The sequence below is a fragment of the Mastomys coucha genome, unplaced genomic scaffold (genome assembly GCF_008632895.1).
Source record: "Mastomys coucha isolate ucsf_1 unplaced genomic scaffold, UCSF_Mcou_1 pScaffold14, whole genome shotgun sequence".
Classification (NCBI taxonomy): Eukaryota; Metazoa; Chordata; class Mammalia; order Rodentia; family Muridae; genus Mastomys; species Mastomys coucha.
Window position 1 is genome coordinate 40,252,479 of NW_022196896.1, and position 26,490 is coordinate 40,278,968.

Consider the following 26,490-nt stretch of genomic DNA (forward strand, 5'->3'; position numbering starts at 1 on the left):
GAGCTGGACCTAGGGGTAGCAGAACAAGGATCCTTTGGAGTTACATCCATTGATATAAAGAGAGGTGGCTGTCTGAGATTCTGGAGAAGCTGAGAGCACTTATACAGTAAGTGTTTGGATGTGATGGAGAAGCACTACTGAGCTTTCTGCTCTGTATGACAAAGAAAGTAAATTCAGAAGAGGCTTGAGAGTTGAGGAATAGGCATGGAGCAGTGAATATGGGAAAGGTTGGACTTACAACATCAAAAACAAGGTGCTGAGACTGAGAACAAATCTAGAAGGTGCTCAAGTGAAAAGGCAGGGAAGAGAAAAAGACAAGGAGCTGTTTTAAACAGAATTTTTACAATCAGGCCCTTCCTAAGAGGCAGTGGTGCACAAAGAAAGCAAATCATAATGAGTTTTCTCCACTACTCTGGGTGTTACCTCCATGCCTGGTGTCAGTATCCCCACTCTAAGAAGACAGTTTCTCTCCCTCCGAGGATCGGCACTTTCTCAGTCTCTGTCATTTTCCCCGTGTTTCCTCATTTGCTTAAGGACTCCTATGTAACAGATAGAAACTGACAGTACTCTTCTATTTTCATTGCTATTCTTGGCTTCTTATCAGTTCAAGTTAAGATTCCTTTGTGGTTTAATTCCTCCACAAAGGCCTGCAGCTCTCTGTACAGTGGGGTACTTGGTTTCAGCTCTAAGGTGGACACCTGGCTAATCCAACTTGCTACACTGTGCCCACCCTCCCCTTCTGCATCTTTCCATACTCAAAGATAACCCTTATTTAGGATCTTTACTCTTGCTTCTCTCTTTCAACAGCAGTTTACAAATTTCTCATAAAAGGGGGGACATTTCTAAATGCTAAAACTATAGTACTTTATTAAGTGAAGTGACATTTTCTGCACTCAATGCTCATTCTCTCTGTGGCCTCTGACTTTTAGAAGCCCTTCCAGTTTGCCATCTTAATATATTTAATCTTTTGGAATTTAAAATTTTCTGCAGTTTTGAATTTACAATTAGTGTGTATGCATGCGCATGTGGTTTTTGTGTTGGCCAGAGGATAAGTTTCTGGAATTGGATCACTCTGTCCACTATCTGTTTGGGGATTGAACTCAGATCATCATGCTTGTGCAAAAGGTATTTTTACAAACTGAGCCATTTAACTGGCCCCAAAATTCTTCATGTGCTTATCATTGTCTAAAATTATAGTGTTATTTTTGTTGTTATTGGTTTTGGTTATTTATTATCTCATTGTCTCCCTTACCTTGTCCTGGACTCTACTCAAAACACATGCAAACATTAGCATATGAGTCTTTGTTATGTACCATAGTCTGTGCTATTCATGCCTAGCATATTCAGGTACTCAGTAAATACATGCTAACTGAGTAAGAGAATTATCATATTGTAAGCATATTTTATACTTGATTCATTAATAGTAAAACACCTAAAGCATCATATACACGTGTTTAGCACCAGGTAACAGCTGTAATACTTACTCTTTGCTGTGACCAAAACTAGGTAGCATAAGCAATGTAAAGCAAGAATTTACTTGGGCTCATGGAATCAGAAGTTCACATGGTCATTTGAGCCGATGCATTTGAGTAGAACATTATGGTAGTAAGAACATGGAGCCGAGGACAGTTGTTCATTTCATGACCAGCGCAAGGCAAGAAATAGTCAGTGATTATAAACTCCCAAAACCCCACCTCCAGTCACCTGCTTCTTTGGGTTGTACCCTACCCTCCAATTTTTTAGAACATTCAAAAATAGTGCTATAATCTGGGGACCAGGAATTTAAATGAGTCTGCGAGGAACAATCCATATTTAAAACACACAATGAGCTTAAGAAGAAATGACATATTGATATAGATATCTTTAGTCTTTCATATTCCCTACCTCAAACTCATGTATACATTTGGGGATAAGACTATATATTACATTGTTATCTTTAATTTACAAGGCATTTTAACCAACACACAGTAATTGTATGTACTTATGGGGTAGAGTGTGATAAGTTGAGCCATGTTTATAATATATAATGATTAAATCAGGATAATTAGAATTCCTATCTCCTAAAACATTTATCATTTCTTTATCTTACCTTGAACTTAAGTAGGTGGCATAAAGTTGTGGTCAACCAGTTAACTTCAGAAATAGTTTTTCCTTTCCCATTTAGACTTGTACATCCAGAGATTACTGTGGTGGTTTGAATATGTTTGGCCCCCATAAACTCATGTGTTTAAGTACTTGGCCATAAGAAGTAGTACTATTCAAAGGTGTGGTCTTATTGGAGGAGGTGTGGTCTTGTTAGAGCAAGCGTATCACTGTGTAGATAGGTTTCCTATGCTCAGGCTCCACCAGTGCAAAAGATAGTCTCCTGGCTGCTTTTAGATCAAGATGTAGTCTGTCTGCATGTTGCCATGCTCCCCATCATGATGATAGTAGACTGAACCTCTGAAATTGTAAGCCAGCTCCAATTAAATGTTTGCCTTTCTAAGAGTTGCCTTGGCCATGTTGTCTCTTCACAGCAATGAAACCCTAACTAAGACAATTACCTACTAAACAAAAAGAGGTTTCTTTTATGGCAATCAGGCCACTGTTGTACTCGTGGCCATATCTTCTCAGGCCAGTCATTCTGGAAACTCATATTGTTCACAGCAGGGTTATATTGCTGAACACTTTTCTCCTCCAGTAGGCCAAATCCCAGAATGGATGGGAGAGTCATGCCTGAAGTTCCACTACTGACAATCATTGGCTGCTTGGGGAAGGAGAGTAAATTTCCTCCAATGATTTGACCTCTGAAAGGCTTACTCATGCTCTAGTAGATGGTCCTATGCTTGTGAACACACAGGCATCACTAAGTAGTCTCAGTAGGGTAAAATAAAACAGCAGTAAGAACAGAGGTAGTACATGATGTTCAGTGGGAAAATGGGGAGAACAAGATGGGGAAATAGGGTTGATTTGATTTAAATATAAGATATTTGAAACTGTCAAAAATAAAAAATTTAAAAAGATTGAGAAATAGAATAAAATGAACACAAAGCATGGGAGCTCATCAGTCCTGGTCAGTTTATCCCTCTCTTTGTAGGCACGGCCTGAATCAGCCTCTTTTAAAAGTGTTTTCATACTAACTACTTTTTGTACATCTGCACGCCTTAGGATGCATTTGGCAGTTAGATGACATCTTTTAGAACTCTGTCCTCACCTTCCACCTTTGGAGTTCCAGGGATTGAGCTCAGGTTTCTGGCCTGGCCAGAACCTTTATCCACTTAGCCATCTTCTTGGCCCACTCTTGAAATAAAATATTCAATAGATTTTTATTTAAAGTAGTTTCAAATCTGAAATGCAAGAATTCATCAAGTACTTAAATTAGGAGAATTAAAAACTGTTTTGAATATTTATAGCCTAGTTAATTCTTCTTACTGAGAAACATAGCCCAGAGAGCTGCCAGAATTCTTCCTTTTTTACTGTTTGAATTCAGGGGCCTGGGCTTCTTATAGTGCAGTCAGGATTTGATCAATTATAAAGTTACATTTTGAATCTAGCATTTTATAAAAAGAAACCTGTTTTAAAAATTTCTATAAATCTCAGAAACTGGGGGTGAGAAATCTTATTATGCTACTTCATCTTATGAGAGTGATTCTATTTCAATGAAGAGACAGGAGCTAGATGCTATTGAGTCCATGCTTCCAGCTGCACGTTTGTAAAAACAGAATTTCTAAAATAAAGTTGAATGAGCCATCTGCTTAAAAGACAGAGAGAGAGAGAGAGAGAGAGGGAGAGAGAGGGAGAGAGGGAGAAGGGAGAGAGGGAGAAAGGGAGAGAGGGAGAGAGGGAGAGAGGGAGAGAGGGAGAGAGAGGGAGAAAGGGAGAGAGGGAGAGGGAGGGAGAGAATGCTATATTGTTACTATTATTCACAGTGCATGTATTATTGACCTAGTCTGAGGTAATGCTTCACCTTCCTATAGACTCACAGGTTGGGATAACATATGCTTTCTTTATGACACAATGTTGCTATTGTTCTTCTCTAACTAGTGCTCACAGTCAAAACGCTTCTGTGAAACTTCAGCACTCTCATCTGATGCATCCTCCAGTGTGTTTAAGTTTGTTGTATAAGCTTCTAAGAGCTGGTAATCAAATTACTAAGGATCTCAAACTTGTTAAACATAACTTATTAACATTGAAGTTACATAACTATGTGTATAATGCACAGGATGATAGGTTCATGAAACCTGGCATTTCCCAGTTATTTCACATTTTCCCTTACCTCTGCTAAGGGGCTAGGTGCAGTGAGCACATTCTGTCCACTGTGCCAGCTCAGTTCTGTAACTTTGAGTGGACAGTTTGAAGTTAACCCATGTAGTACACTTTACACCACAGATGTTAGCAAACTGTGCATCAGTTGGCCTTCTTTCCCACTTGTCCTAACCTCTATTTTCTAGAAGTAATGATTATTGTGTATGTCTTTTTGTGTCATAGTTGTCTGAAAGATTGAAGTGAGCATCTTTTCTCATAAGGTAATAGTCCATTTTCCTCCTGTAGACGGAGTGTAAACTGGAGCTGTTGCTGTTTATTCAAGGCAACATGTAAGCTCTTCAGATTGCCTCAGGGTTATGAAGATTTAATTCCAAAGTCTCTTACTGCTTAGCACAGCCTTTTGAATAAGTTAAACACTCACTTGTTTTGGTGTGGCAAGCAACATACCTGTTTTCAATTTTCTTGAAAATCAAGAGAATTTATTTCTATGACTTTAATAATGGATATAGGTACATTGGATTAAAAAATACTGATTTTAAAGCAATCCATAGAATTTCAAAATATTCATTCTAATTTTATTTTATTTTTTTACTTATGCTTTTAACTGAGTGCATTGGCTGGTTTTGTGTCAACTTAACCCAAGCTAGAGTAATCAGAGAGAAAGGAACATTAGTTAAGGAAACACCTTGATGAGATCCAGCTGTAAGGTGTTTTATCAATTTGTGATCAATAGGGGAGGGCCTGGCCCATTGTGGGTGATCCCATTCCTGGGCTGGTGGTCCTGGGTTTTATAAGAACCAGGTTTGAGCAAGCCGTGAAGAACAATCCAGTAAGCAGGACTCCTCCATGGCCTCTGGATCAGCTCTTGTCTCCAGGTTCCTGCCCTGTTTGAGTACCTGTCTTGACTTCCTTTGGTGATGAAGAACAATGTGGAAGTTAAGCTAAATAAACCCTTTCCTCCCTAACTTGTTTTTTGGTCTTGTGTTTTGTTTCAGTAATAGAAACCCTAATTAAGACAATGCATTGGGTTCAGGGGAAAATAAGATGCCAAAAAGCTATGTTGTTGATTTCTTTCCCCAATAACAACAATCTTGGCTCAATTTCACAGCCTTAAACCATGTGCAAGGTGTTTATGGATTGGGTTAAAGACTTAGACTTGTGTGTGTGTGTATACATATACATGCATGTGTCTGTGCTTATTAATAAATCTTTTGATATACTCTGGGCTCACCAAATATTACCTTTGACAGAATATTCTCTAATTTCAACATTTCCAGCATAAAGATTACAGTTTTCTGTCTAATAATGAAATTATTGCTCTTTATAGCACATTATCTATCCTGAGTATGTTATATTCTTCATATATAAAGTTTTTAAATATAAACTGCTTGAGCTTTAGTTTAAAGTGTTTTCCTTCCCAGGACAGGGTCTCCTTCCTTGCTTTATTTTCTGGAGAGACTTAAGCATCCTTCCCCATAGCTCCTTAACTGCCTGGATCATCTACTTTAAGAAATACCCACTTGGGTCTTTGTCCACTTTCAGTTGAGTCATTTATAGGGCCGATGGTGACCTGATTGCATCCCTTCTATATTTGCATATTGATCCTATGGCTTGTGTAGTTTGCAGATGTTTTCCCTGATGCATATTTTATACTTTTATTTGGTTGATTATTTTATGTGTTAGGAGGTGTTAGGAAGAAGCTTTTTCATCCAAGACAGTCCAATTTGCCTATTTTTACTTGTCTTATTGTTATTTTGGGGATCTCATCTGAAAACTTCTTTGCCACAACAGTCAAGAAGGCTTTCTCTATTTCTTCCTTCTAGTAGTTTTGAAGGTTCAGGTCTTATGTTTAAGCTTTTAGTTCTTTTGAGCTGGTTTATTGTATGTGGTGTCAGATGGGGTTCCATTTTCATTATTATGCATGTGTAAGTCAGCTGTCCTTAGTATTATTTATTGAAGAGACAATTTTCTTATAACCATTCTCGACCACCTTGGCAAAGGTCAATCAACTACAAATGCATGGGGTTATTTCAGAGTTCTCTGCCATGTTCCAGTGGTTTTCTTTGTTTTTCTGATAGTAGCACAAGGCTTTGATTCCTACAGTCCTTGGTGTTTGTTTGGAAGTCATATAGTGTATGCTTCTAGCTTTGTTCTTTGTATAAAATTATCTTGACTATTTGGGGTCTTTTATTGTTTCACAGAGATTTTTATTTTGCTGTTTTTTATTATTTCTATGAAATATGACATTAGAATTTTGATAGGGATTGTATTTGATCTGTATATCACTCTGGGTATACTGGACCTTTAAATAATATTAATCCTTTCAATTAATGCACACAAAATATATTTCTATTTATTTATGTCTTCCTAAGAGAATTTCACCAGTGATTTAGACTTTAGTACACAGGTTCTTCGTCTCCTTGTTCAAATTCATTCTCAAGTCCTATTCCCAAGTCATAGTGTGATTATGAATTTGTTTTTTAAAGGTCTTTTTGGACAGTTCGTTTTCAACATTTGGAAATGCTACTGATTTTTTATGTGTTGATTTTGTTCTTAGATGCTGATTTGTACTTTTACTAAAGCAAGTCATTTATTTTTGAAAAAGGGATTTTGTGCATAGAAAACAATAGAGATGATACTTTTCTCTTTCCAAATCGGATGTCTTTCTTTCTTTTCCTGTGGCACTCTCATGAGGAACACAAGGATAACTAAGTGCAGTGAGTTTGCTCCTTGGACAGTTGAAAGCCAAGACATAGTATCAGGAGCTGTGATTAAAGAAAATGATGTTTCTTCTAACAAATGAAGAGAGTAGTGGGAGATGATTCCAACCCAAGGTCTCTGAAAAAAGACAGAATAGTGGTGTTCCTGAGGAACCTGATACCTTCTCACGTAGGGAAGTCTCATTGCAGGCTGAGGCTGTAGCCTTCCTAAACATGGTCATGTAATCAACGTCATCCTTCCTTATACATCACATGGTATTTAAATGGCCAATGGGAATGCCCCACAGTAAAGACCTTTAACATCTTAATAAGATTGTGAGTAGATGAGTCTCCTAGGAAAGGTCATCTTGTTTCCCCTCCCCACCCCCACTCCAGGAGCTTTGACAGAGGACTAAAGGTTATCTGAAGGGGCAGTAGTTTCCTCTCTTCCTGCCAAGCAGCTGACAGGAGTGTTGTAAAGAAAGATTAAAATACAAAATTTCAAGGAAATGAATGGGCTTAGAGAATGGTATGTTAAGTAAGACAACCCAGGCTCAGGAAGAAAATACCATGCATTGTCTATCATGTGTCCATTCTGGCCTCTGTCAAATCTGCATCTCCAGGTGGAAAGTCACAGGAAGCCAAAAGGGAAGCTTTAAGGGAGGCCATAATGAAGACAAGACAGCAGAATTGAGGGGAACAAGGGACAAGTGGGTAGAGCAGCAGGGAGCTGAGGGGGAGTGGGAAGTTAACCTAAAAGTGTTATAGTATATAGAAGACCCCAGAAGAGGTCTTCTATGAAAACCCCTGTAACTATGAAAACTAATTTAAAATTTATGGAGAGAAGTGTTGAGCATGAGTTTCTTCATTGTGTTTTGACCTCATGGGGGAAGTTAGATGTTATCCTTTGAGTATAATGTGAGTTCTTGCCTCATATGCAGTCTTTTCTCTGTTGAGGTGTATCCCTTCTATACTTTATCTGCTTAGAAGAGTATACCATGAAACAGTGCTGTATTCTGCTATATGCTTTATCTCCTGCTCATCTTATTTGTAGCTGTTAACAGGTTTATTATATTGACTGATTTGTCAGTCCCCAAGGATGGATCTTACGTGGTTATGGCTCAAGTTTCTTTTTGTGTCCTGTTGAATTTGTTTCTGTCAATACAAAAGGAAAAAAAAGTCTTAGGATACACAATGTTCTGCTGAGGTGTTAATTTAGTGAAATGTTTGTATATGACATAGAAGAAAGTCATAAAATAACACACTTTCAATAATATTGGTGGTGACACTGGGTAGGTAGGTTATGGCAAAGTGTTAGGGCATATGCTAGCTGATCCCACTTTTAACCAATTGATTGGTGAGATCTTAATATACCATTCCAAGAGGTTTTTATCAGTTTGTCAGAGGATGTTTGGTCCCACACAGAGATATGCAAGAAATTGCTATTTAGCTGAAGTAGCTCAAGAGAACTTATAAATTAGGTTCTGGGTTTGCAATATTCCAACCTCCCCAGGTCACTGACTCAGTCTGCCTTTGCAGGCACAGCTTCTTTCCAGGAGCCCTGTTCACAGATTTATAGCATTTTGTTGAGGATTTTTACAGCTCTGCTTGGTAGTGATATTTGACTGTGATTTTATTTCATTTTAATATCTCTATCTGACTTCATAAACTGAGTTTGAAACTATTCTTTCTCTTCAGTTTTCTTTGGAAGAGTTTGAGAAAGATTGAATTAATTATTTAGACATTTGTTAGTCTTCACCAAAGAAACCATCATTCCTGATAAGAGTTTTGAGAAATGAAAATTTTATCATGTGAATGACACTGGAGACTAGCCATTCTTAAGAAGAAAAAGAAAAACGAAACAAGTAACATGAAAAAAATAGTGCTAATCATTAAAAGAACTCTTAAAATTTTGGAATCTGTTACATATTGAAAATACTCAGTCATCTCTGGAGGTCTGAATACAAGATGCATGGTGTATGTGTGGTCTTGGTACCATCACTGTATGATAAAATAGTTACGAGCAAATATGGACTTCTAGGCCTGAGGATAAAAACACAGAAAAGAAAACAAACAAGACAAGATAAAAACCTACAGATATCATGCTTACTATATAAGTATCTACTTTACAAATTTTAAATTAAAATGTATTCTATTTTGTAAGGCAAGGTTTTATTCTAAGGCCCTTGTTGATGTGGAACTTACTTTGTAACCCAGGCTGGTCTCAAACTCACTAGGTAGGTTAGGCTGGCCTTGGAGTCCCCCTGCATCAGCCTCCCCAGTTCTAGGATCATCAGCATGCTCTACCACACCATCCTGTGTGTTTGCTCTTTGATGTTTAGTTCAGCCTTGGGTAACTGTCAAGAACTAGGACGCCCAGCTCTGCATTTCCTAACTGTCAGTACATAGTCTATGTCATACATACTTACATACATGTATATCTTATCCTAGCTGAATATTATTAACCTCAATCAGGTCTACAGATCATATGGGAAGTTTCCTTGTATTGGATTGACATTACTTTGTTGGAAAATCAGAAGCTTTTCATAAATTGTGAATATGTATTCAACAAACTAAATCAGATTGCCAGTATTTCACTGTAGCATTTTTATGTTCTTAGTTACTGATAAGCACCAGTTCAAGCCAGAGCAAATGCTGTACCGATTCCGGTATGACGATGGGACGTTTTACCCCAGGAGTGAGATGCAGGATGTGATTTCTAAGGTAATGGCATCTTTAGCCACATCCATAGCAAGATTCCTGTCGCCGTCCTTGGAGAAGATGAAAAGCTAATACAGGAAACTCTTAAGTTCTCTTACACGCAGTCTTTGTCTTATTAGGATGTCTGAAATTCCAGTGTTAGATCATTTTAAGTTTTTCATGTGGAACAAACTCTGGCCAAAACATTGTATAAATTTTAAAAATAGAAACATAAGGACAAATATAATGCCCCTTTTTATTGCATACTTGCAAATTTTATATTGAAATATGACTAATCACATTCCAGATTTATTGCTGTATGAATTTTCTGTTTGAAGTATACCTTATGATTTATATTAAGAAATATTTTAGTAATCTTTCATGTATGTCATACACATGAGACAGATTCACAGTACAAGCCCATCCTGTTCCTCAGTGACTTAACTCCTATATTTATCCTGTATTTCAATATTTGGATATATTTTTAAATTTGATGAGATTGCATAGTGACCGTAGGGGACTGAAAAAGAGTTGACTTTTTTAGTCTGAATGTTCAGCAGCATATCTCTTGAGTGATCCTGATCGTTTCTGACCTGCTTTTGTCTCACACAGGGGGTGAGACTCTACTGTCGTCTTCATAGTCTGTTCACTCCTGTTGTCAGGTGAGTGGTCTTCCTAGGGGCCATAAATGGAACTGCTTGTCTTTCCTGTCAGAACTTGAGTCATTCTGTTTTAAGTAATTGCTTATGTCAAATAATCCTAAAACTTTGTGGCACTATATATTCAGTGTCTTTTCCTTTTGTTATACTTTCAAAACTTATTTTATTATCATCTCATACCACATTCTTCAGGTGAAAATGAAATAATTCAGATTCCTTTAGTATTTAATAAATGGTAGTTGAATGATATGGAAATGATTCAGAAATACTGTTAGTTCTAATTGTTTATAACTAGAAATATTTTTATATTATGTATTTTGGGTTTGTATTTTATATAATCTCTCTATAGTATGTACACTATAATTGAGCATTAGATGCATATTTTATATTTACTTTTGATAGGCTTTTCCTCTCAAAAGTTAATTTTTATATTGGAAAATTAAGAATTATATTATACTTAACATAATTTTGGAGTTTATTAACTACCTCATTTTCAAAACAAATGCATGACCCAGTTTTGAAACAAATAAATATATTTTTTAGTAATGTCCAAATGTTTGTATGCATACTTTTATTTTACATGTGTAATATTAATTCTAAGGTGATAGAATAAGAATAATAACTAACTCTTCATGTTATGTGCATGTATGTATATAAATGATATATGTATGAAAATATGTTTAGAAAAATACATTTTAAAAATTATTATCTTTATTATTATTATTGTATGAGATTTTTATATCAAGAAAGTTACAGTCCTTAGGAGCCAATAGGAAAGAATTATTCTTTGGGTAGAAATGACCATTATGTATGTGTTGTATGAGAAAATGTATGGAATTAAAACATAAAGCAGATATACTTTGTATGATAGTTACTCATTAATACATATGAATTTAATTTATAGAGAAAAATTTCTTGCTGATAGGAACTAAACACCCAAATCTGGCCCATGACTGGTACTTTCTTTCCTACTGATGCTTGTGGAAATCAAGGTGAAAGGTGATAGGTTTTAGAAAGATGGCAGTAGACTCAAAATACAGGAAAATGAGTTAGATTCCCAAGGAACCCAGTTCACATATTGAAAGCCAAAGTTTCAGTCACACTTCTTTATGTGCATGTGGATAGAGGATATGGATATCAATTGTAAATTACTGACAGGAGCTAAGAGACAGGGCATACAGGAAGGACTTTTTAGTCACCTCAAACTATTCACAGTTTACATTTTTTATTTTTTTGACATTTTGCAAGTACTGTCATTTTTTTCAATATCTCTTATCTGGGCCTAAAAAATGAAATTAATTCTGCCTTTTTGCACAGTGGTTGTGAGACTTTTTAAGTTTGTCATTGAACTTTGAACGATTTCTCAGGCCTGGAAAGTCTACTGAGCAGGAAGGAACATGCTGATAGAGCCAGTCAATCCCTCAGTTCCCAGGTGTGTGTGTGTGTGTGTGTGTGTGTTTGTAGTATGTGTGTGGTGTGTGTATGTGTGTGTATATGTGTGTGTATGTGTGTGTGTGTATGTGTGTATGTATGTATGTGTGTTTGTAGTGTGTGTGTGGTGTGTGTGTATGTGTGTGTATATGTGTGTGTGTGTATGTGTGTATGTGTGTGTATATGTGTATGTGTGGTGTGTATGTATGTGAGTGTGTGGCATGTGTGTGTATGTATGTATGTATGTATGTATGTGAGTGTGTGTGTGTATGTGTGTGAGTGTGTACGTGTGGTGTGTATGTATGTGAGTGTGTGGTATGTGTATGTATGTATGTGTGTGTGTGTGTGTGTGTGTTTGTGTGTGTGTGTGTGTGTGTGTGTGTAGCTATGCTTTGCTTAGATGGATTATGCAGCTCAGCCTTCCTGTACCTTCTTCAGGCTTGTAGGCTTTACAGAGGTCCTATAAATAAGTACAATATGCATTCCCTCTCTTCCTGGAGAATATAGAGTCAAGAATTTTCTTGCTCTATTTTCCACACTTGAGGATAGATTTAGAAGCCATGACTTAGGGGTAGAAATTCCATTTTGTTATTTATCCACTAATGAGATGCCATTTTTCTAGCTAGATCACCACCAGGTTTGATAGAAGTAATAATCTTGTGGGTAAAAACATGTGAAAGAAGAAATGTCCTATTGCAGTATTTTGATGGGTCAGACCTCTCTTGAATGATAGATCTTTGTATCATACATACTTTGTTTGCGTCTCTTACTTTTACGTACACTGACTGGCTGGAAGCTCTCTGGTAGATTTTTCCTCTGCACACTGATACTGAGTGGAAGGCTTGCCTGTGCTTGCTTAGTCTGTTTAACACCTATCCTTTCTTTTTTAAATAGAGATAAAGATTACCACTTAAGAACTTACAAATCTGTCGTCATGGCCAACAAATTGATAGACTGGTTAATTGCACAGGTAAGAAGGCAAATAGATGCTGCTCAGCTTCCTTCTTTCTCATTTAAATGTGAGATGGGAACTCGCCTTCAGGTGATTCACTGTGATATCTATTGTCTGCATTCATAGAGATAGTATGAAGCTGAATTAGGATTTGGATCTGCTTTCTGGGGTCTCGTACAGCCTTTATGATACCTTCTTTTTCAAAAATAAGTGTTCCTATTTGTAAAACATGAGCTGAGTTTTATCAAACAAACAAACAAACAAAGAAAAACAAATAAAATCAACCACCAAGCATAATTTGATTAGTAGTGAAGAATAGCTATGTTCAGTCACTAAGTCGTCTTGCCTGCTTTTTCTATTAATTTGTTTAAAGTATCTGTTCATTAGTTCTCACAAATTCAGCTCTCCCATATCATTTTCTCTGACAGCAGCTGGGCATGTATAACATAAGCTTTAATGTCTGTGAAGTGCAGAGGGCATACTCACTGTTGCTCAAATTCATTGGATCTTAGTGTTGACAGCCTGTATTGAGAAAATTTATGATTATAAGTAAAAATTTGCTTATAAGTATTACAAGTTCACACATACATGTCATACATGTTCATACATACAACATATCACAATAGCTTTTCAAATAGAATTTTTGTAGTTATTTTTATGATAGGTCAACTAATATGTGCTTGGATATATTCTGCGGACTAAACTCAAGACACTATGAAAAGGTGATATACACATGGACTGAACTTGCTGCCTGGGGAAGGGAGTTTGTTTGGCTGAAATGCAACTGCTATATGTAAATATTTGTATCAATTCCATAAACAGCCTTACTGTTTTGTTTGTATTAAAATATCCTTATTTTCCTTGTATAGGTTGGTAGTAAAATTTTAAATATTTAAATTAAAAACATGGGGTTTAAATAATAAAAATGAAATGAGTCAACATTTTAAGTTAAATATCTAATTTAATATGTATAATAATATATAAGTACAGTACATATGTATACATATACATATCTACAGTTTGAGATTTCATTGTTTAGTGTTGATTTCCAAACTCTTCAGTGTCACTTTTTTTTTTATTTCATTGAATATAAACTTATATCTTGAGAAGTTATTGTATTAGAGGAGTTTGAGAGGATCCTCAAATACATGTGCAGTAGCTTCCTAGTGTGATAGCTTCTAACACTTTTATACTGTTGGTCATGTGTGTAGCTGGATTGGTTCTTCCTTCAGTAAGAGACTTTTACACAGAATTCATGCTGCTCTAGAATTAACATGCGCTCATATGATATGTGGTATATGGGAGAAGACTGAGGAAATGGGTTGGAAGCAAAACTTGATGCCAAATCAACCTTTAAATTCTAAAACAAAAAGGCAGTTACTAACTTTAGGGGAGAGAATACTTGTATTTTTTTTTTAACATTACATTATTCTATTTTATCTGAAACATGCTGAAACAAAGTATTTGTTATTTAGCTGTCTGAAATTCCCAGGAGGTTGCTAAAACTGACACAAGCTTGGCATCTAATGCCCTTTCTAGAGTGTAGTGTGTTCAGCTGCTAACCTTATCCTAGAATAACCATTTATGGCTTCCTACAGCTTCATAATTCTCACATTGGTTTATGTGTATATTTAAGGCAGACTTGGGATCATAAGGGAGCAAGCTGAAGTGCTTAATTTAGGGGAAGAAATGAAATAGGGCTCCCTTTCCACCTAGACTTGTATACAACTTAATCTGCACACTAATCAGTACCGACTGGATTTGTCCAGCATGGCTGGACAGTTGGGGTTAGCTATGCTGCAGTGCAGCAGTCCTTAGGCTGTCGTGAGGTATCTCTGGATGCTGTAGATATCCATGATATGTGAGTGATACCATCTTGGACAGCACATTGACTTTGTTCTGTTCCCCAAACGTCCTCACTTCCTAGATTGATGCTTTTATTATAATGGCTTATAACAGAATACCTTATTCCACAGAGGTAACTCCTCACTTGATAAGTATGTTGGTGTATTACTAAGACATCATGTGATTTGTTTATGTGATGGGCAGGAAACATTTATATTTTTAAATTAGACAAGATCTTGTTTCATCCTATCCAAGCAATGGTTTTTACACTTTCTTCAGTACTTCCCAGATCTAAGTAGACCCCAAAGGATTTTTAAAAGAGGTAGGATCACTACAGTATTTGAGATTACATCTATACCCCTTTTCTTTTAATGAAATATTAGTCTAGTAAATAAAACTTTTTAATAATCAAAACAACCAAAGCTTTCAGCCTAACCCTTTAAATAGCTACTGAAATAAAGTATCAGGACACATGCAGGTAAGTTTTTACCTTTGAGAAGTAGGTACTCATTTGGGCTCATTTTTAATCTTCTGTAAAATTCTTCAACATTATCCTCTACAGAAGTCTTCATGGATCCTCCAGCTAGGCTCAGGGCCTCTTTCTGTACACCTGAGATTCAGTCTGATTGAGAGTCTCACCTGAGATTCAGTCTGATTGAGAGTCTTAACTGAGTGAAATAATGTTACTTAACTAGGTACTCCTTTTTAAATGATCAAATCCTTCACAAGATCCAAATTACTGGAAGGAAAGAAAATGGCTTTTGTTTGAGTCTTAATGTGTTGTATCTTGAACTTGGTGTGATATTTAGAAATGAATAAATGTATATTTTCAAATGATCTCATAAGACTTATCAAATACCTGGATTCATGAAGATCTGATGCATATCTGCAGGTACATAGTCGGTTTGCTTTGGTGGCTAACAGGGTTACAGTTTTCCCAACCCTAAGTCCAGTTTATCTTGGTGTTTCATAGATAGGGAACAGACATTGTGTGTACTGGAATTGCAGTACGGAGGGTGAGTGGGGCACTGATTGAATTCAGGCTGTTGTTGGAAACTGGACTAACTAAAGACAAGTGATAAATTTGAAATTTTGGAAAGTGAAGCTAGAGATGAATTAAAACCAAGACTGGAAGATCTTGAAAGCGCAATGGGATACTTTTATCTTGATTATTAAGAAGTTTCTCTAACTTTAGAGCATGTTATTCCTGTGTGTTACAGCTGAGTTCTGCAATAGCTGATGTTGGAATGACTCCAGAAAAAAATATGTTAATTTAGATAATGTGAAAGGAGACAGCATATTGATGGTAAAAATGCAATAAAAATGAGAGTAGATTTGGTAGAGAACTTACGTGCTAAGAAAAGGACTAGGAGTAATGATGTCATGTGTGGGAGATGTCCCTTAAAGTATAATTCAGACACTATAAAGCCTCCAGTTGCCTGTCACCATGCACAGTGATTTATTTTTTTTTTGGTTAACAGGGTGATTGCCGTACCAGGGAAGAGGCAATGATATTTGCTGTTGGGCTCTGTGACAATGGATTTATGCATCACGGTAGGAACACTTACTCTCAAACCTCACACATGGATTTCATTGTTTTGGTTCCTCTTGAGACATTGGGAATGTCTCAGTGATCCACTAAGGTCAAGACAACCTGTCTGGGTCTTGCCATGGGTCCCAGATGAGTCACAACATCTGCAACTGATTTCACTATTGGTGCCATTTCTGTGGCACATTGCTATTATCTGCTAGATTTTCTAAATTTTCTCTTGTTTTTTTTATATTGTGTTGATTCCAAAAGAACCAGGACATGACTTAAAAGTTTTATTTTCTTTTTAAAAATTTCATATATCTCTTTGAATTCATTTTATATGAATACTCATGATCTTGCCTGAATGTTATATATAGTGTGATGAATAAATAAGAGCATATATGGTTAATATTTATTGTTTATTTTAGGAACTCATACTCCAAATCATCTTATAGAACTAAATCTTTGGTAATAAATATCTTTTAGTCTATTAGATGTTTTTCTGTCTTGATACCTTCAAAAATCTTTAAACATTACTGTTTTTATTTTAATTTCTCCATCTATCAAAGTAATGAGAGTTTCCCGTCGATCTATGCCATCTTACATAGTCAGTGCAAGCCGGCTCTTTTCAGTTATTAATGCCATGTGCTTCTCAACATCTGGCTAATATAGCACTTGCACTCACTCATCAACTACTTTCAGAAGGTTATCAACACCTGTATGAAAAAGCAACACCAGTTACAGCCCTTTGGGGAATATCCTTTCTCATTACATGCTTGTTGGAGAATTCTGACCCATGTCCTTGTGTCTAGATCACCAGGAATGTTAAGATAAAGAAATATTGGTCCCTGGAGAGCAAACTACTGATGAAAGAAATTGTAATATTTTAGGAAATTAAAAATATAAAATTCAGTGGACACCCTTCAATTATTTTTCCCCTTTAACCCAAAACAATAACAGGAAATAATTTGACATAAGCATTTATTGCAAAATACTAAATGTCAGGAAAAGTTAAGCTGAATACAGTCCCTAGCTTGGATTTCTTGGTGCTTCTCTTGCCTACTATGTGCTGATTGCTTAGAGGAAATATCACGTGATCTTCCGGAAAGCAGTTAGATCATTGAGGCAAACCTTAACTCAGCCCAAAGGGTTTTTCCTTTCTGTTGTTCACTGTGGCTCATGTTACTGTTTATTGTGTGGTGGGTAGCTTCATCTATCACCATGTTAGCAGATGCTCTTCTGTCCAAAGATCACCCATGCATCACCTGTTCCACATTATTTTCTGGAACTCTGTCAAAGCAATGAAGTAGGATGCCCCTTTGGGTTGTTTGACACATGCCAAGCCGTTTACATGCAGCACTTCATTGTAGTCAAAGCAGGATGAAGATTTATTTGACTTTCATTTGCAGACAAGAAAACTACTATGCAGAGAGTTTAGGTAACTTTCTAATTCCTGCACTCAGAATTGACCCCAGACCTGGACTGATTCATCACAAAGTTAAGTGCACTGGGACCACAGCCTTTCCATTACTGTGGGTCACCTTGTCCTCGCAAGTACACTACAAGTTACTAATGATAAAGAAGGAGAAACACAGATTTCTCTTCTCAAGCATTTTTGTTGCTGCCAAGATTGTATTCAATATTCATCCTTATTATCTGTATCTACCTGTAGTTTAAACAAAGCTAACAAAACATGTACCAACATATGCTACCAGTTTATACCAGGAATCTTAGGGGAATATGTAAAAATATTAACATTTGGATAAAAGAGGTAACCTTATGCAAAGTTGACCTTTGCATAAATAAGATTATTTGGGAAATTTTGCTTTGAAACACAGAGGAGCTAGCAACTCATGGAAACTAGAATGTCGTTTTACCCAGATGACATATTTCTAGTTTGAAGTGTTGGACCAACTGTGACCCCTCAGCAGGAGTTGCACAACATAGAAAGCTACTATGTGTATTAGTCAGGGTTCTCTAGAGTCATAGAACTTATGGAAGTCTCTATATACTAAGGGATATTATTAGAATGACTTACAGTCTACAATCTAACTAACCTAACAATGGGCAGTTGTGAACAGGGAGCTCCTGAACCTAGTAGTTGCTCAGGCCCATGAAGCTAGTTGTTTCAGCTGGTCCTCTGTATAAGCAGGAATCCTGAAGAAGTAATTCCAACACACTGTGCTGGCAAATAAGTACAAGCAGGTGAGGAAGAAAACCTTCCTTCTCCCATTGTCTTTATGTTGGTCTCTAGCAGAAGGTATGGCCCAGATCAAAGGTGTGTACCATTATACCTGGACCTAAGCTGTTCTTCACTTGATACTTGCTCTGTCTCAGACTGACCTTGAACTCAGAGGTCTTCTTGCCTCTGTCTCCTGGGATTAAAGATTATCATCTTGCTGGGGCCTAAGCCTTTCATAGCCATTGTGCTTCAAGATCTGAGTCAAAAGCCTGTGTCTTCCAACTTCAAGATCTGGATCACAAGTGTGCCCTCCATTTCTGATTGTAGTTCGTTCCAGATATAGTCAAGTTGACAACAGGGAATAGCTATTACACTGTAACCCAGTTGAATTTTCCCATAAAGATGCAGAGAATTAACCCAGCTTATTTTCTGAAAGTGGAAAATATCCTATATTTTTATATTTAAAGTGCATGAGATTTAGGAGTTACTGTATTTCCTTCCTTAAATTTTGAATTGCATTTGGACAAAGGAAGATTAAAATATTCAACACTGAGAAGATGCTACTCATTTTAAAATGGAAAATCTTGCAGATAACACTAATTTACAGGAAAGGTAGGCATAGATCATTGAAGTAATCTAAGGGCTATCTGTGGGAGAGCTTGTTCTAGGAATCCAATGCTGAGCCTCTGGTTGGCAAGAATTCCCTGAGTTTGTACTAGTGTGGAAAATGAGCTTGGGATTTGAGTTTATAAAATTATTTGAATCTCTCCATTTCTCCAGTCCTAGAAAAAAGTGAATTCAAAGATGAACCTCTACTTTTCCGATTTTTTGCTGACGAGGAAATGGAAGGATCAAATATGAAGCATAGGCTTATGAAACATGACTTGAAGGTTGTGGAGAATGTCATAGCTAAGTCACTGTTGGTAAGCTGCTGCCACCTTATGTTTCCTTCTGGGATAGTAATTAGCATAAGAACACAGTAACATGTTCGATGCTTTCGATGTATTTCAGCGTAAAGACCTCCTCATTCTTTATCAGTAATGTTAGTGTTTTACATTTCAGATTAAATCCAATGGAGGCAGCTATGGCTTTGGGCTGGAAGACAAAAACAAAGTTCCAATAATAAAATTAGTGGAAAAGGGGTCGAATGCCGAGGTAATGTAAATTAGCACTTTTGTTGAAGTTTGTCATCATGCAGTACAGTGCCAAAGTGAAATCAACAGCTATGTGTCTACTGAAGATGCTGTCTCTGAGTAATCATGTACTGAGGTTCGGTTACATAGTGTTGGATTTGTGGCACTGGGATTGTATCTTAGTGATGACTGGGGATGGGAGTTGATAGTATTCCAGAGATCTACAGCTCTGAATTGAAGAGTTCCCAAGTAATGTGTTTTGTGTCCTCAGGATTGTCCCAGTCATGGAATTCATCCTAGAATTTTTTGGAAGATGCCTAGGGTGTGACAGTTGTCCTAGGTCTACCAGATGTCTTTTCTGTTCAACCAAAGGCAATATATTTTATCTTCTGCTTCTGTTGACTTTTCTGTTTTTTTTTTTTTGTTGTTGTTGTTGTTGTTTTGTTTTTCAAGACAGGGTTTCTCTGTATAGCCCTGGCTGTCCTGAAACTCACTTTGTAGACCAGGCTGGCCTCGAACTTAGAAATCCGCCTGTCTCTGCCTTCCAAGTGCTGGGATAAAAGGCATGTGCCACCACTGCCCGGCTCTGTTGTCTTTTCTAAGAATGTAATTTCCATCATTAAAGCAAACACTTTGACTTTTTCATTGAATCAATTGATGTCTCATATCACCAGGTTTTTAAACAGTGGAATCTTCTGATTATTGATGCCTTCATATTCATTTGATAACAGTTATGTATTAGGTAGCATTCTAGATTCTAGGATTATAGATATTTAGAAAACAGATGACATTCCCTGTTCTGAGCTGGAAACTTTGATGGTTTTCCTGTATACACATGAGGGACTGAGTTTGATAAACAAGCCCATTATTTTGTTTGTTTTACTTTAAATGTGGTGTGTGTGCCTATAATCCTATGCTTGGGAGGTAGAAGTGGGTGAATGCCTGCAGTCACAGGCCAGCTATCCTAGGCTTCTAGGTGATTACCAAACCAATGAAAGACCTATCTCAAGACAAGATGTGACAAGGTACGTATCACTTTGAGGAACAACAACTAGGGTTGCTTGATGGCTGCCACATGCATGCACATATATGTACACACTATACACAACACACTACACACATGCACACACACACACATACGCATGCATGAACTCTGTCTATGTCTCTTTTTCTCTCTGTATATGTCTCTATCTCTCTCTGCCTCTCCTTCCCTCCATCTTCCTCCTTTTCTCCCTGTTTTCCTCCTCCCTGCTTCTTTCTCTCCTTTCTTCCCTTTCCTCATTGAGCTTACCAATGCTGTACCTCAGTGATAATGGATTTAAAAACTATCCTGCTACTTAACTTGCAAGGTACATAACCTTAAGCAAACACCTCAGTATTCAGGTCTTTCATAAAAATGTAAAAACTGCATTAGTAGAACATATATAATTTTAAATCTATGTAGTAAAGTCAGTGATACTCTGTGTAAACTAAGTGTAAACTTATTGTAAAGGTCTTTTATTTTACCCTAAATCAAAAGTGTGCAAGATAAAGCTTTCTATCCAGCACTTCAATTGCAAATATCTTACCTCTGGTCCATTTGTATTCCGTTCATGTATCTGACCATCAAATGACCATGGTTAATAATTCTATAGGAGAAGCTGCTTCTTCCAGACACTTTTAGAGGCTGCTCTTAGGGCAGAGCATCATCCTACTCTGCCATAGATAAAAGACTGTCTCATTAAGTAACTGCAGATCAAGACAGCAGTTCAAGACAGAGGACTGTCTTGGTAGTTAGAACATCTGGGCTAACTGCAGGGGTAATGTTGTCCTTGTCTTCTTTCAGCATGTTGCATTAGGTATAACCTTGCACTTGTTGGATTGTACTTGCTTAGATTCCTGGACACTCCTTCCATTCCTTTGTAATAGGCACATTCATGCTGATGGAGTCTGGAGATACAAATTGGTTGTGGTCAATATGTTTATGTATTCATGGGATGAAAATTTCTGATCTAAATAAATTAATTTATATACAGTATGTAAATATATAATATATAAAATACATATATTTGTATAACATATAAACCATATCTGCAGACATACCTATCTATCTATCTATCTATCTATCTATCTATCTATCTATCTACCTACCTACCTACCTATCTATCTCAGTTTGTAAGTTAAAGGACAAGTTGTTTTTTTGTTTCTTTGCTTTTTTGTTTTTGTTTGTTTTTTAAATTAAAGGCTCTTTTGCTTTTAATTTAAAAACAACAAGAGAGAGCCAAAGATGCATATAGTATTAAGGAAAATCATGCATAGGGTTAGGGGATGGTTGATTTCAAATAGACTCTGCAATCTCATTTATAATAATTCTCTGTATTATTATAACTGTTACTCCATTCATAGTTCTGTTTTATAACATTGTTGTAGATTTGTTTTCATGTCTAAATGTGTACATGCTGAGCCTTCTCTGATTCAGTTTTGTGAAAGTCTAAACTATTCATTAAATTATCATTCCAATTATTTCTGCTACTTCTCCTTTAGATGGCTGGCATGGAAGTTGGGAAGAAGATATTTGCTATTAATGGTGACCTTGTTTTTCTGAGACCTTTTCCTGAAGTTGATTGCTTCCTGAAATCATGCTTAAACAGCAGAAAGCCACTGAGAGTCCTCGTGAGCACAAAGCCAAGGGAGTAAGTGACACAGCTGTACAGGGATGAGTAGAGTAGCAATGCTAACTTCATCACTTGGCTCCCCTGGCATACAACATGTATGGCTCTCAAGCATGGTGGGATCAGGTCTCTAGATGAGAGAAGAAATTGCATTGCTTATCTCAAAAGGTGCTCATTCTTGAATTAAATGGTGGTTTTCTTTTACTGTCCAAACTTTTGCTACTTTGGGTTATGTTGAGTTTGACTGAGTAAAAACTAATTTAGTAGAACACCTTTAAATTGAGAATAAAGAACTGTATGTTTGGCTATAGGAAGTGTTGTTGATTATACATAGTCTATAATGTACTGCTCATATGTATAAAATCATACTTAGAAGGTATACCACTTATGCACATACTTAGTAAGTTGCCCTTTCCTTTAAAGCAAAACCAATGCAAAACTCTGTGGCTCTCTCTGCTTCTATTACATAAGTAGAAAAGGTCCAGTGTTTGTGTTTGTCTTTCGTTGTTATGGCAGAGTAGCTGAGATAATGTAAAAGAGCAGAAGATTATTTTAACTTGTAATTGCAGAAATTACAGTCCATAATGACAGGAAGGGATGGTGTTGAAAAATTGCTCCCCCAATGATGTTCAGAAAGCAGAGAGAGGGAGCAAAAACAACCCCGAGACAAAACCTGCCCTTCAAAGGCATGCTCCCCGTAACTCATTTCCTACACCAGCGCAGAATTGCTATGAGCCCAGGATCTATGAATTCATGCATGGGTCAGCCAAGGGGGAAATCAGTCCCTCATGATCCAGTCATCTCTAGATAGGGCTGCCCTCTTGAGACCACGCAACACATGGGCCTTTGGGGGCAACATCATATCTGAAATGTGACAATTATTTATTATGAAAAATTCAAAGTGGATATTTCTTTTGAGGGCATCATTTTCAAATCTTATCACATTTAAATAAATAGCTATGACTTTTTTTGAAACCAGTGGCTGTTTTTTCCAAGTATTGGTGCATATACATATAAAGAATAGGGCCATGTTCTATTGCAGGGTCTTTAGCTAAAACACTTGATGTACATGCAGTTCATTGGCTTCTATTCTCTGATTTGGTCCTATTAGTGACCTGTTTTTTTTTTTTCTCAGATTAGTCATGAACTGTAGTGTAGCATCAGCTGGTTGAGATGACATGTATGTAAAGTATTTAACAGAACATATAAATAAGCTATGCCTGAATTACTATTAAAAATTTGTATCAGAACAGGAAAATTAATTACTTTCAAGATGAATATGAGGGATGTCAATTTAAAAGGATTGTTTATTTTAACAATTTAAAAAAATGTTATAACCATAGCTGGTATTCTTATTGATGGTAAAATACTTTTATATGTAAAGCATTATATAGCCACATACATTCAGCACTAGCTAGATGCATCATATGTACATTCTTCTTGAGTCTGAGTGCATTTTAATGGGCTGGATTCTCCATAGAACATCCCTTTCTTAATGCTAAGTCATTAATGGTCACGGGTGCTTTAGCTCATAATGTAATACACTAAGTGGCCTGAAAGCCTAAGTGTGGCTTATTTCTCACAGGGAACACTGGGCTAGAGGGCAGCAAAGAGCCACTGCAGCATCTTCTCTCTGTATATAATTAAAGTGTATTTTCCCCTCTGTATCTAGCCCTGCTTAGGGCAAGACTATCTTAGTTGCCTCTGTCCTGACATATCTAGGTCATTTTGAAGCAATAAAATACATTATGAAGGAATATAGAGATATTTGGAACAATTATTAGTGAATATAAGTATATGCTCTATGACCCTATAATAACTGATCTGCTCACATAGACATTTCAGTAATTGAAAGAGCACAGAGCCAGTGACATCAAGACTAAGCAAATGGGAACAAATCCTTAGCCATCAGAGTCCTAGGCCTATGCTTTCCAAGCATTCACTAAGTGATGCTGTGCAGTGTAGACTCCTGAAAATTGTCCTTTGACCACACACACACACACACACACACACACACACAGAGAGAGAGAGAGAGAGAGAGAGAGAGAGAATGAATAAATATTAGCATACTCATGTTTTCTTTTAATATACTTAAAATGTATAACTTCCCCTAATAGTCTCCCTATATTGAATCCTTAGGCCATTCACATGTATTAAAGAAAAACTTATCTTCTCTTTCTTCTTCTTTTTTAATTAGATATTTTCTTTATTGATATTTTAAATTATATCTCCTTTCCCAGTTTCCCCTCCGAAAAAAAATTTAAAAAATCCTGTCCCCTCTTCCCTTCCCGGGCTCACCAAACCACCCCCGCCTGCTTCCTGGCACTGGCATTCCCCTACACTGGGGCATAGAACCATCACAGGGTCAAGGGCCTCTCCTCCTATTGATGACCAACTAGGCCATCCTCTGCTACATATGCAACTGGAGCCATGAGTCCCACCATGTGTACTCTTTGGTTGGTGGTTTAGTCCCTGGGAGCTCTGAGGGTACAAGTTAGTTCATATTATTGTTCATCCTAAGGGGCTGCAAACTCTTAAGCTCCTTGGGTCCTTTCTCTAGCTCCTTCATTGGGGATCCTGTACTCAATCCAATGGATGGCTGGTAGCCTCTACTTCTGTATTAGTCAGGCACTGTCAAAGCCTCTCAGGAGACAGCTATATCAGGCTCCTGTCAACCAGCGCTTGCTGACATTCACAATAGTGTCTGTTTTTGATGACTGAATATGGGAAGGATTCCAAGGTGGAACAGTCTCTGGATTGTCCTTCCTTCAGTCTCTACTCCATAGTTTGTCTCTACAACTCCTTCCATGAATATTTTGTCCCCCTTCTAAGAAGGAACGAAGTATCCATACTTTGCTTTTCCTTCTTCTTGAGTTTCTTGTATTTTGGGTATTCCGATCTTCTAGGCTAATATCCACTTATCAGAGAGTGCATACCATGTGTGTTCTTTTGTGATTGGGTTATCTCACTCAGGATGATATTCTCCAGATCAATCCATTTCCCCAAGATTTTCATAAATTCATCATTTTTAATAGCTGAGAGTAGTACTCCATTTGTGTAGATGTACCACAATTTCTGTATCCATTCCTCTGTTGAGGGACATCTGGGTTGTTTCCAGTTTCTGGCTATTATAAATAAGGCTGCTATGAACATAGTGGAGCATGTGTCCTTATTACATGTTGGAGAATCTTCTGAGTATATGCCCAGGAGTGTTATAGCTGGGTCCTCTGGTAGTACTATGTCCAATTTCCTGAAGAACAGCCAAACTGATTTCTAGAGTGGTTGTACCAGATTGCAATCCCAACAGCAATGAAGGAGTGTTCCTCTTTCTCCACAACCTTGCCAGTATCTGCTGTCACCTGAGTTTTTTGATCTTAGCCATTCTGACTGGTATGAGGTAGAATCTCAGGGTTGTTTGGACTTGCATTTCCCTGATGACTAAGGATTTTGAACATTTCTTTAGGTGCTTCTCAGCTATTAGGCATTTCTCAATTCAGAACTCTTTGTTTAGCTTTGTACCTCATTTTTAATAGGGTTATTTGTTTCTCTGGAGTCTAACTTCTTGAGTTCTTTGTATATATTGGATATTAGCCCTCTATCAGATATAGGATTGGTAAAGATCCTTTCCCAATTTGTTGGTTGCCGTTTTGTCCTATTGACAGTATCCTTTACCTTACAGAAGCTTTGTAATTTTATGAGGTCTTATTTGTCAATTCTTGATCTTAGAGCATAAGCTATTGGTGTTCTGTTCAGGAAATTTCATCCTGTGCCCCTGTGCTCTAGGCTCTTTCCCACTTTCTTTTCTATTAGTTTCACGGTATCTGGTTTTATGTGGAGGTCCTTGATCCACTTAGATTTGAGCTTTGTATAAGGAGGTAGGAATGGATTGATTTGCATTCTTCTACATGCTAACTGCCAGCTGAGCCAGCACCATTTGTTGAAAATGCTGTCTTTTTTCCACTGGATGGTTTTAGCTCCTTTGTCAAAGATCAAGTGGCTACAGATGTGTGGTCTTCAATTCTATTCCATTTATCCACCTGCCTGTCACTGTACCAATACCATGCAGTTTTTGTCACAATTGCTTTGTATTAGGGCTTAAGGTCTGTGATTCCACCAGAGGTTCTTTTTTTGTTGAGAATAGTTTTCGCTATCCTAAGTTTTTTGTTGTTCCAGATGAATTTGCAAATTGCTCTTTCTAAGTCTGTGAAGAATTGAGTTGGAATTTTGATGGGGATTGCATCGAATCTGTAGATTGCTTTTGGCAAGATGGCCATTTTTACTATACTAATACTGCCAATCCGTGAGCATGGGAGATCTTTCCATCTTCTGAGATCTTCTTCAATTATCTTCTTCAGAGACTTGAAGTTCTTGCCATACAGATCTTTTACTTGCTTAGTTAAAGTCACACCAAGGTATTTTATATTATTTGTGACTATTGTGAAGGGTGTTGTTTCCCTAATTT

The 26,490-nt window shown here is 37.0% G+C and overlaps 1 protein-coding gene across 2 annotated transcripts in view; it reads left to right on the forward strand.

Annotated features, from left to right (window-relative positions):
• Prex2 (phosphatidylinositol-3,4,5-trisphosphate dependent Rac exchange factor 2) overlaps positions 1–26,490 on the forward strand; it is a 300,091-nt gene that overhangs the window by 120,042 nt on the left and 153,559 nt on the right. For both annotated transcript variants that reach the window (XM_031366853.1, XM_031366854.1), the window contains 7 exons: positions 9,565–9,668; positions 10,257–10,306; positions 12,629–12,704; positions 16,013–16,085; positions 19,025–19,167; positions 19,307–19,399; positions 21,901–22,049. In XM_031366853.1, the coding sequence (XP_031222713.1) occupies positions 9,565–9,668; positions 10,257–10,306; positions 12,629–12,704; positions 16,013–16,085; positions 19,025–19,167; positions 19,307–19,399; positions 21,901–22,049 (688 nt within the window). The remainder of the gene's footprint in view (positions 1–9,564; positions 9,669–10,256; positions 10,307–12,628; positions 12,705–16,012; positions 16,086–19,024; positions 19,168–19,306; positions 19,400–21,900; positions 22,050–26,490) is intronic.